This window comes from Manihot esculenta, chromosome 14 (assembly GCF_001659605.2).
Source record: "Manihot esculenta cultivar AM560-2 chromosome 14, M.esculenta_v8, whole genome shotgun sequence".
In the NCBI taxonomy this organism is placed as follows: Eukaryota; Viridiplantae; Streptophyta; class Magnoliopsida; order Malpighiales; family Euphorbiaceae; genus Manihot; species Manihot esculenta.
The window spans coordinates 7,016,127-7,028,555 of NC_035174.2; the positions used below are offsets into that span (position 1 = coordinate 7,016,127).

Below are 12,429 nucleotides of genomic sequence, written 5' to 3' on the forward strand. Positions count from 1 at the left end.
TGTGTAACATCAGAGGTCCTCCATTGATCTTCGATTCTTTAGATTCGAATGTGACAGTTATTCTTACGATTTAAGACATATGGCTCATTGAGATTGATTTTTCCATGATCACATCGCTTTGCCTACATGACTTTGCAATGTTGGCTATCCCTTTTCTTAAACAACATTTAAAGCCTGCTATCAAAAACCATTTTATAAGAACCCTTATTCTTCTCCAAATATCACTTTTACTTACAATTATAATCTTTGCTTCTAGAAAGTCTCGGTCACTCCTTCTTTATCGTTTATATTCTCTTACTTTCATGGTAATTTTTGTTTTCTTTTTTCCTTTTAGAATGAATAGAAATACTTTCTCTTATTCTCTTACTCTCAGTAGAAGTTCTGCCTCAAACTCCTCATCCGACAGCTCCATCTGCACTCTAACTCTTATTATTCAACTTAAGGCAGCTCAATAAAGCGAAAGTAGCCTAATTAGTGACATCTCGTCCATTCTATCAGAGCAAGATGTAGATCACCTTCATGATAAATGCCAAATTTTCCAAGAAACCTTCTGCATTTTTGCTCTGTCCTTGAGCATTGATGCAGATGACCAGATCTTTATGGAGGATACAATTATAGTTTATCCTTACGGAGGATACCATTATAGTTTATAAAGAGCAGCTGAAGACTGTCTTCAGTTATTCATGGACCCATTTTGTAACAGCCCGCTTACCGGACCATCACCGGCACTAGGATCCAGATCGGCTTAAGGCCGCCGGGACCCGTAGTAAGCCTACTGTCAACTCTGTGTACCTGATAAATCCCATACATGATCATACTTAAGCTTAAAACTGTTACTTACTCTTCTTTTTTTTTTTTCTTTGCTTGACTATCTTTTCTTTTCTTGAAACTTTTCTCATCAACTAAGCCTGGACTATGCATGCTCTGTCTGTATGCACTCGAAGAGTGATACCTGCTATGGTACCATACAGTAACTACAGAGATAGAAAGACTACCATGCACCAAGCCTAGCGCATCATAACAACATTATCTCAATCATAAAATGATCATGTGCAAAGGGATAAACATACACTAGGGCCAAGCACAATTCTATAACTCAATACATAACTTGCTATTACATCATTTCTATACATTACATGAACTCTGTACTGTACATCATTCTCATGTCCACTATTCTATACTATTACATATGTCTTTTACCCTTGCTATCTCTTTCTCTTTCTCTTCTCTGAGGCCCTGAAAAAATGGGGTTAGGGAGAGGGATGAGCTGCTAAAGCCCAGTGAGCGGAATCTATAAAAATCACATTTAAAACATGCTATCATATGATGCATCACTGCACAAACATTTCACATCTCGGATTGGACATGATCCCAAAACTCCCTCTGTCAGTGCCCAGCCCCCAAAGGAGCTCACACAGGTCTTTCACTAACTACTCATGGTGCCCGACCCTATAAGGGCTCTCACAGGACTCATCCAAGGTAAATGCCCGGCCCCAAAGGAGCTCACACAGGACATACAATAATGACAGACTTATGGGCTATTGAGATCGCCTCGGTCCAATCCACATATACAAGTAATAATGCAATGCATCAACTTGGTGAATACTAATGCAAAGCATCCTACATAAACATGGCATTAATGATGCATGAATCATGCTAAAACAGTTCTTAACTTTTAAAATAAAGTTCTGTTCCACTCACCTCTGTCAACTGCTGAGCAGTCTCTGTAACTCTAACTCTGTGGGCCTCCTTGGTCTCTCGGGTCCGTACCTACACAGGTGGACTCAAATGAGGACCAAACTCTTAAACATAACTCCTACTATCTCCCCAAAACCCCTCTAAAACATCATAGGCATGCATGGAAAAATGGGCAAAAGAAGGCTGGACTGGGCACTTTCGGCGGCACTTTCGGCGGCCGAAACCCCTCTCCAGAGACGAAACTCATGCATGTTCGGCGGCACCTTTGGCGGCCGAAAGTCTCGTCCAGAGACGAAACTCATGCACTTTCGGCGGCCGAACTCCCTCTTTCGACGGCCGAAAGCCCCTTTCTCACCCAAAAGCCTAGCTTTCGGGGGCAAGGTTTGGCAGCCGAAACTGCCTCCACAAGGGGTTCGGCGGCCGAACCTTACTTCGGCGGCCGAACCTGGATTCTCCAGAAAGGCAGAATCCGAGCACAACTCATGCTCTCAGCCTCCAAATCCTATCAAACACCCATAACATGCATACCAACACTTCTGAACTAACATATAACATATCTCATGCATATAGAGGCCTAAAAACTAGTTCAAGCCCCAAAAACAACAACAAAACGCATATGATCAACATATGCTCAAACTCATGCTTATACCCCAAAACATGCCATAAACCTCTCCAAAACTTCTAAAACTTGCTTTAAACATAAGGGGAGGTGAGGATCCATGCTTACCTCTTAACGAACTAGAGGAAGGATGAGGTCCAGCTATAGAGAGATGAGAATGAAGCTTTAGACTCTCTTTTGATGATGGCTAAGTCCCTGCAGAAAATGGACATCACCAAGGCAGGGAGTAACACTATCTTATCTTAGCAAAGCCTTTTTCAGGTGAACTAGACTCGGATTTCTCACCTGCCCAACCTTCATCGTCTTAGGGAAAGCACCTCTCTAGTAAGTAAGCAGGGTATTTTTCTTTTCGTCTTCTCTTATACTTTAGACTACCTTATTTATACACTTTTTATTTTGTGCATATATGACTGAAAAGAAGAGCAACTTTATTAAGATGGCTCGTGCTGCCCAGGGTAAAGTTATTGTTAAGGCAACTGGTCTCCCTTCCAAACGTGTTCGCCGAGCGGAATAAGTAATTATGCTTTCTTCTCCTCCTCCCCCACCTACAATAGAAAAGTGGACTCATTTGTAGCCTGAGTTTTCTGCAATGAGTGTCTCTACATCTGCCCCAGTTTCCAAGTCTTATGCTACAATCCCTACTTCTACTATGCCCATTTCTGTGAATATGGGGGTTGATTCTTTGTGGCTTCCTAGCATTCAACACCTGGCATTGGCGCTAACCCAATCACCTTCTCTCTTTGAAGATCCCAGCATGACCATTCTATTAACCAAGAATGCTCTGAGGTCTAGAAACTGTTGTCGCCTGAACGAAGTCAAAACGGACGAGCTTTTTGACAGCATCATGCATTATTACATTTTTCAAAAATACATTTGTTATTTTGAAAAAGAAATTAGAAAAAAATGTAAATCACTGCCAATTATTTAAAATTTGCATAAATTAAATAATATTTTATTAAGTTTGGACAAATTTAAACTTAATTTCAAAATTCAGGGTTATGTTTGGTTAAAAATATAAATTTGAGTGTATTTCAACTTTATTAAAAAATTAAGGAGCCTATTTGAACTAATTGACTTTAACTGAAATAATTTATTTTCCAATAATATATTTTAAATAATTTTTTATTATACATGAAAAAAAACGACTCAATTGAATTATTGTAAAATTATAATTGCTAATAAAGAGGTCGTTAATGAGTAAATAAAAGTAAATAGTATTTATTTAAATCAAAATATTTAATTAAATTAAATTAATTTAAAATTTTAATTTAATTTAATTTTAATTTTTAAAAATTAATTATTTCAATCCGATTTAATTTTAATAAAAAATTAAATTGAATCAATTACTTATTAATATTATATATTTTTTATAATATAAGAGATTAAAGCTTAAATAAAATTAAAATATTTAAAATAAAAAATGTATTAAAAAAATCAAATTTAGGAGACTCTATTCTTATTAGAAAATTGTAGTACTTATTATTTTTTAATATTTTATTTTAATAGTATTAATATAGTAAACTTATTTAAAAATAATAAAATTTGAAATACTTAAATTGAAATAAATACTGCATTTTTCTAATTTAATTTGATTTATAATTATTAATATCAATAGAAATTTAAAATATATAATTCTTTTGCTATGTATTTAATGCATTGTATATTATATTATAATGTATAAATAATTATTTTTTAAGATATAAATATATATATATATATATATATGTGTGTGTATGTGTCAATGATTCATAAAAATCAAAAGAAAATAAATGAAAATGTTATAATTATAAATTTTTATTCATATAATCATATAGTAAATTACAAATTAAAAAATTTAAATTAATTTGTTTGCCTAATAAAATTTAATAAAACTGAATTTAAATGTTAGAAATAACTATTCAATCAATTTGAATTTAAATATAAAACTAATAAATTTAACCAATTAAATTAAAAAAATACATAAAAATAAAAGGAAAAAAATTGTATTTATCAATATTTGGTAATACTATTTTTGGCAATTTTAATATTTCCTTTCTCTATTCATATGTTATATATGGAATTATATACATATATAGAATTATATAGATAAAATTCAACTATAGTAATTTGATATTATGGTAATGAAATAATAAATTTAATTAATTATTAAAATAATAAATAATAATAATACCATATTATGCAAAAATAAGTAGAATTATATAATATAAATATATAAGATAAATATAAATAACATTTAACTACAGAATCTCAAACCAGTGCAAGTGGCAAGAAATTAGGATTATAATCTATTTATTTTTTAATAAGTATATATATATATAATAAAATATAATTAATATATATATATAATAAAATATAATTACTAATTAAAAAGAGAAAATATAAAAAATATAATATAAGTTTAGTTATTTTTATCATAATATTGATAATTTAATTTATATTAAATTAATATTTTATAATATAATTTTCATATTAATACTTTTTATAATATTTAAAAATTATTATTAATGATATAATATGAATAAATATTAATTTAATATAAATCGAAGTACGAGATGTTTTTTTTGGTACTTCCCTTATTTTTGTTCCAATCATCCTATTGGATTGTTGTATAACTGACAGACCAACGTGTCAGAGATTCGGGCTTAAAGCTAAAAGCAAAAGCTTAATTAATAATAATTTCACGGAGCGGTAATTTACGGTGGATCCGATTTGTACCCGAACCCAAAGTAGAATCACGCTCCCACAGGAAAGCTTCCACAGATACCTTCGCTTTCGACAATCATCTTTCAAAGGCACCGCTGATCAGAGGGGGAAAATAGAAAGCAGAAGGAAGAGATGGGGGAAGAGAAGAGACATCAGATGATGCAGAACCTGTTCGGTGATCAGTCTGAGGAAGAAGAAGAGATCGATTCCGAGCACGAATCGAACCCCCAGCCTAATTACGCCTCAGTAATCATCCTTGTCCTCATCCTCTTAAACAGTTTGTACATGCACACTAGTTTATATACGTATTCGTACATTTTTGTTGATAGGTTTGAATCCTTATGTTGATTTCAAGTGACTTTTTTCATTCATATGTATATATATATATATATAATTGCGCTGCAGTATTGGAATGTGGAGCTATTAGGCGCCTGCAGCTTTTTGTAAATGGAGTTTCAGGGAATTTTGTGTTTAATAGGTTGCAATGTGATAATGGGGTTGAAATGGACTTAATTTTTTAAAACTTGTCTTTTAAAACTTGTCTTTGCAATATGCATTCTGTTTTATTTGGTTTTGGATTAATGGAATGTACAGCTTGAGAAATCTGATTCTTGTATTAGGATCAAGTTCACTGGATTTTTTTAAATTGATATTTCATTAAAAAAAAGAAGAAGAAAATGAATAGGATGGAGAGAAAGATGTGGGTAAAAGGTGTTCAATCACAACAACCTGCTTCTGCTTACAACATCATTTTGTGATGATTTTCCCAGGATGAAGCTGAAGGAGGGCTGAGGAATGAGGGTGAAGGTGAAGATGAAGTGGAAGGGCATCAAGATGTTGAAGTGGAGAGTGAAGGTGAAATGCACGAGGTAGAACCTGATCCAGGAGAAAGTGAGGGGGAAAGGGAACCAAGTTCTGAAGAAGTAGATGTTGGTGATGAGAGGGAAGTGAGTGAAGCAAAAGAAGCAGACAGCGATGAGAAAGAAGACTATGCTCCTAGAGTTCCAACAAGTCGGAGACACGAAATAATTGAAAGTGGATCAGAGAGATCTGAGGGCCAGCATTACGCAGACAATGAGGATGAGGAGGTTGATCAGGACAGAAGTCTGAGGTTATTTTCTTTTCTTTCCTTGTCGTATTTCTAAATATAACTGCTGTTAATCTTTCTACATAAAATAATCCTAGATGTTAGTATATGTTCCATGACTGTCTGCTTTTTAAGTTGACCTCATTGTTTTTTATGGGAAAATGGACAATATAGCAGTAAATCACCTGATGGGGAGAAGGATCAGAATCACATTTCACAGTCAGCTGCAGAGATTCGTGATGTGTTTGGCGACTCTGATGATGAGGAAGAGGCAGGGTATGCAGTCAGGAATGAAATTGAGCAAGATTCACACGTGAGTACTGAATAACAAAGGCAGTTTGCATAGTGCATACTATTTCTGTATCATCTGGTCTTGTCAAGCATGTTTATGTCCCTGAGAATGATACATATCGTTTTCATTACTTAGAGATCTCCAATGGAAGAGGAAGCGAGCTATGAAAAGAACTTAAGACCAGAGGATATGCTGATGGATGAAGATGCTCAATATGAGTCAGAAGAGGAGAACATTGATGTTAAAGCTAAAGAGAAGCCAGTTGGCCCTCCATTAGAGCTAGAGATTCCATTTCATCAACCTCCAGCTGATCCAACCAAGGTGTATTTTTCTTTCTTCTATCTGCTAAATTAGTAGCCGAAGCTTTTGCATTTCTTGACTGATTGATTAAAGCTACAATAATTTGCAATAGTATGCTTGGTTATTAAAATTAAGTTTAGAGAAGGGTTTCTGTTTTCAGCAGGTCTAACTGGAATTTTTATTTATTTTTTGTTTAAAATTTTTCCCCCTAAAGATGCATCTGGAACATTTTAATTGCATTGTTAGCATATAGATCATGTAATTCTTTTTTCTGTGTAATATGTTATTTTCTAAGAGGATGGCTTGGTGTAATGGTACGGTTACTCTGTTTGAAACCTAGAGGCCACTGGTTTGAGTCATGGAAGTAGCCTCTTTGTAAAACAGGGGTGGGGTTGTGTACATCAATCCTCACCAGAGCCTTCAAATGTTGTTTTGTGCGCTGGGTCACCCTTAATTTATTATTTTCCACCAATGACTCTATAAACTTGTATGGAAAACATGCAGCAGAGAGAAGGTTTACTGGAGATGCCAAGTTGTTTAGAGAATACCAAATTGCTTATAAATTATAACTTAATTTAGAGAATATCAAATTGTTAACAGAGCGCTTCTCAAAGAAAGTATTAGACTGACATGGTATTTTGCAATGTACTTAATGGCAGCAGTTGTTTTGTGGTTTTATTGCATCTGATACTTAAGCTATGTTCATGCCTGCACATGTTTTCTTGAGGTGAAATTTTAGTACTTGTTTGCAGATGAACATGATCAAGGTTTCCAATATAATGGGCATTGACCCAAACCCATTTGACCCTAAGACATATGTGGAAGAGAAAACATTTGTTACAGATGAGTCTGGAGCCAAGACACGCATACGCTTGGAAAATAATATTGTGCGATGGAGGACTGTTAGAAATCCTGATGGCACTAAACACGTGAGTAGATTCCTGGAATTTTATATCTTGGAATAGTGTTCCAAAAAAAAAGAGGACATTTCTGTTATGATTCATGGTATAACGATTATTCCCATAGCTGCTATTTTATTTTCAAAATTTTGTCTGACCGACAAATTTAAAATTTACTTATGCTTAATTGGCACGATATAGCATGTTGCATTGATTTATTATATTTAATTCAATTTGATAGCAACTAGAATATCCTTTTCATTTGATATTTAGGTTGAAAGCAATGCTCGCTTTGTGAGATGGTCAGATGGCAGTTTACAGTTATTAATCGGGAATGAAGTTCTTGATATATCTGTGCAAGATGATCGCCATGACCAAACACATCTTTTTCTTAGACATAACAAGGTGACACCCCATATCTGTCATGTTACATGTGTGATTCAAGCATGTGATATGTTCAACTGTTTTAGTCTTCTTTTTCCTCAATTTTCTTGTTCTCTCTATTTATATTGTGGTGGCTGCTAACAGTGTTTTTGTGCTAGGTTCATTTTGACATTTAACGGTCTACCAAGATGCATAACATTCTTTTTTTTTTTCATTTGTGAATATCTACCTTCTGATGTCGTTGATTTCCTTGAGGGTCTGGAAATTCTAAAATGAACTGAATTCTATTTGACCTATTCTCATGTATGGAAAGTTTAAAATTAATAGAAATCAATTCTTTTAGTTAGAAAAATAAGCCATGTTGAAAGGAATGAATTTATGCCAAAAGTGGCATGATTTTGCAAGAATTCAATACGTTTCTGAAGTGTTTTATTAAGAAACCAAAATGCTGCTACTTCAAGTTATATTAATTTCTTTTTAAATAAGAGCAAAATAAGAAAACAAGGACGCTTGTTTGTTTTCATTTATTCCAAGTAATTGAATCCAAATGATTTCTATCATTTTAAAATTTATTCCATGCACATGGAGTTCTTAAAAACATTTGAATCTTTTAGTGGATTTTCTTTCCCATTGTAACTTTTTAGTTTGTATGCTGTAGATGAAAGGGATGGGAAATGGCTGCAATTTAAAGAACTTGAGTTTGGAACCTATATTACGTGGAGTTTCTATTTGCATTGTGATTGACAAATATTCTTTTTATTCATGTTAGTGTGTACATGTTGTCTAGGGAACTGAAATTATTTTTTTTTAAAGATAGTGAGTTTGTTTGAACTGTCACTGTATTGCTTTCTTAGCTTGCTTAAGCCTTTGCTAATCTGGAAGTGCAATATCATCTTGCATACTAGGGTTGGGCTGGATGCCCAGGCAATGGTGATTTAGTATAGTAGATAGAATCCCTTATGTTTTGGTTGTGAAACTGGACTTTGAAATGCTATGAAGATTTGATGTACTGCTCTATTGTATTTATGTACCAAGCTTAGAATAAGTGCTGCTGGATTTGGATCTGTTCCTATCAACAGTTGTTGAAATAGAAAGCTTTTCTCTACTATAATATAATTTCAACTTCTTTTTGACTGCCTCTATGCATTTGTGGGAAAAGATAGTCCTTGCTTTCTTCTTTATCCTGGCTTAACAGTATTCAGTGCTGTTGTTTCCATTCTCTTCTCTCCCTTTGCCTCTTCTTTTTGCCTTCAAAATCTTTTATGCTCGGCCATCCCAACATGGGGAATCTAGCTTCCCTGTTTGAAGTGCATTTATTAGATCAGCTCCCCAAGCATTGCCCTTCAGGGGACAATCTATGTCTTCATTTCTTGGTAAATAAGATACAAATTTTGCCTCTGCTTGCAGTCACTTCTTCAATCACAAGGAAGAATTAGAAGGAAGATGAGGTTTATGCCATCCTCACTCACATCAAATTCTCACAGGCTGTTGACTGCTCTTGTTGACTCACGGCATAGAAAGGTTTATAAAGTTAAGAACTGCGTCACCGACATTGATCCCGAGAGAGAGAAAGAGGAAAAAGAAAGGGTAAAGATTGCTTAAAGTTATAGTGACATGCATTTGCCTGGTGTGTTTACAGATTTTCAATTTATGTTGGTCTTTTTGGTTTTTTAGGCTGAGAGTCAAACAATTAGAGCAAATGTACTTCTTAATCGGAAGAGGGAAAAAGTTAGCCGGAAGTATACTCAAACCGTGGAGCGGAGGCGTCAGCTTTCACCTGGGTTCTTGGAGGGTGCTCTTGATGAGGTTTGCAGTTGTCAAATATATTGCTTATATTGCTTCTACATATTTTGCTCTTTTGTTTTGTTTCATTCATAAGGTGTGGGTGATTTATGTTTCTCATATTATGCTCCAACATTATAACTGTTTGCACATGGCAACCCCTTGACTTCCATTTTGATTTATTTTCTTTCCATGTGGATTGTGTCTGATACACTTCTCATCTTAAGATGCTTATGAGCATAAGATTCATTTTTCTTTTTGATATGTTTGGAATTGGAACAACATCAGCATTATTACTGCACAGAAATCTAGGATCTTCTCCTTGTCTCCTGTCTCATTATTTAATTTCCTTTTTATTTAGGATGATGACCCAGATTATTTTGATTCTCGTCGTTCTCGCCGCCGCTTTGAAGAAGATCTGGAAGTGGAAGCTCGTGCAGAGAAACGCATTATGAATGCTAAAAAGGTCTTGTAACCCAAAGTAATTGTGTGATTACCTTTTAGTTGGGTGAAATTGGACTTATTGTAATATTTTCGCTATTAATAACAGGGGCAGAAAGATATTCTACGCAAGTCATCTCTGCCCACTTTGAAATCATCAAAGCGCCCTGTGAGTTTCTCTGACAGTGAGAGGGAAGAGTCAGAGTATGAAAGTGATGGAGAGGAATTCGAGAGATCTCCTCCCCGGAAAAGGGTTGAGGAGCCAGAGCAAGAATATGAAGAAGAGGAGGAAGAAGAAGAACGCTATGAGGAACCGGAGGTGGATGGAGCCTCAGAAGAGGAAGAGGAGGTTGAGGTATGCATAAGTGTTATGAATGTACTCTATTGTTTGTTTCAGTACTTCTGTATGTAATGATCTGGAAAAGTGACATTGTGCAGTGTGAAAGGTTTTTACCAATATGATTGGGTGCACAAGGATATTGATACCTTGATAGTATTACTATTTCATAATTTAAAACCTTGTTTCGCCTTACATCCTCACAGTTCTGGGTCTGGTGGTATCAAATCGCCTCTTATTTGTATTACACAGCTGATTTTTGTGTCCTTGAAACCGCGACAATAGTTTCCTAAATTTCTGGGATGCTATTGTGTTAGGGTGCCTGAGATTATGTTTATATTAGGTTTGTTGTACTGCTTCTATGGGGAGCAAATAAATTAACTTCATAATTGTTAAGAAAATTTGTAGTGAATGATTCTTGTGTTTCTTTCTTTTCTTGGCATTTCTTAGAGAATCTGAGAGGAGGACAATATATTCCTAGGAATTGATGTCCATACGCCGTAGTTGATGTTCCATTCTGCATCTATTACATAATTACTATAATGCTCTTGTAACTTCAACAGAATACAAGCTCATTATTTAGTTAGAAGCCCATTTGAGGAAGGCTACTTTCAAATTGTTATCATTTGCAAGTTTTGATGTCAATAGTGTGAAGTATATAACTTAGAATTTTATGTTTTGGTCATTTTGCAGGAGCCAAAGCAAAAGAGCAAGGTGTATGGAGGCGGTCACAAGCGAGCAGGGATTGAATCAGAAGAGGAGTCCCCTCCAAGAAAGATTCCAACTCACCGACGAATGGCAGTTGTATATGACAGTGATGAGGAGTGAATACTTCTGTAGTTGATTAGTTTTATATTTCATCCTTGATCACTGTTCATAAGCTTTGCTGCACACATATATTTTTATATATATATATATTGATCTTCTTTTTTGAGTATTAGTTAATGGGATTAAGAGAAATATAAAGCTTGGTTAACTATAGTTTGAACAAAGATAATCAGGCATTTGTTTCTGTACGAGTAGAATCTCTTCTTGCAAATTATAATGATCTTTAAAATGGAAGGCCAAGTTATGTAGGCAAAATTCTCTACTGGCAATTCAAACAATAAATTGCATCTTATTAGATATTATTATTTTTATATGGCTTTAAAACTTTATTATAAATTGTTTATATTTAGTTATAATCTTTTCCATATAAAATATTGTCATAATATATAAAATGTTAGTAATAAAAATAGTTACACTTAAAATTGGTTAAAATTATTTGGTTTAAATCAAAATTATTCGGTTCAAATCGAAAAAATTAACTGTATCGAATTAATTTAAAATTTTAATTTATTTTTTATTCATTTCCGTTTATTTTGATATTTAATTTAAAAATTTTTAGTTATTTTATTTCAGTTTGATTTTAATCAGAAAAAATTAAAAAAATCAAATCGAATTAATTAGTGATAATAATATATTATTTTCAATAATATAAAAAGATTAGATTATATTAAGATTAAAATATTCTAATTAAATTTTAAAATAGTAATATTTCAAAAAAAAATTAATAGTAAAATTAAAGTGTAAAAAATAAAAAATTTATTAAAAATTCAAATCGAATTAAATCAAACTAAATTAAATCAATTTGATTCGATTTAATTTTTTATCAAAATCAATTTAATTTAATTTTTATAAATAATAAAATTTTAATTTTCACTTTATTTAATTCATTTAATTTTAAATCAAATAAACCAAATGCTTTAATTTTAATCAAATAAACCAAATGCTTTAATTTTAATCAACTACATTGTGGGCGGTCGGAAAAGAATATAATTAATTTAAAATAAAGTTTAAACATATTCCTCTGCTCTTTAACAAATAAATAATCTTTAGTTTTTGTTA

At 33.3% G+C, this 12,429-nt stretch overlaps 1 protein-coding gene across 2 annotated transcripts; it reads left to right on the forward strand.

The window, feature by feature from the left end:
• The first annotated feature begins 4,982 nt into the window (after positions 1–4,982).
• Positions 4,983–11,473, forward strand: LOC110600129 (protein LEO1 homolog). Of its 2 annotated transcripts, none has more exons than XM_021736879.2 (11): positions 4,983–5,266; positions 5,791–6,131; positions 6,282–6,420; positions 6,535–6,720; positions 7,452–7,628; positions 7,872–8,003; positions 9,390–9,569; positions 9,657–9,788; positions 10,126–10,230; positions 10,315–10,560; positions 11,236–11,473. In XM_021736879.2, exons 1-11 carry the CDS (start codon positions 5,153–5,155, stop codon positions 11,368–11,370), a joined length of 1,887 nt encoding a protein of 628 aa, XP_021592571.1. In that variant the 5' UTR covers positions 4,983–5,152; the 3' UTR covers positions 11,371–11,473. The 2 variants fall into 2 exon arrangements, with proteins under 2 accessions (XP_021592571.1, XP_021592572.1); XM_021736880.2 differs by having other exon boundaries at positions 4,984–5,266; positions 6,285–6,420.
• The last annotated feature ends 956 nt before the right edge of the window (positions 11,474–12,429 follow it).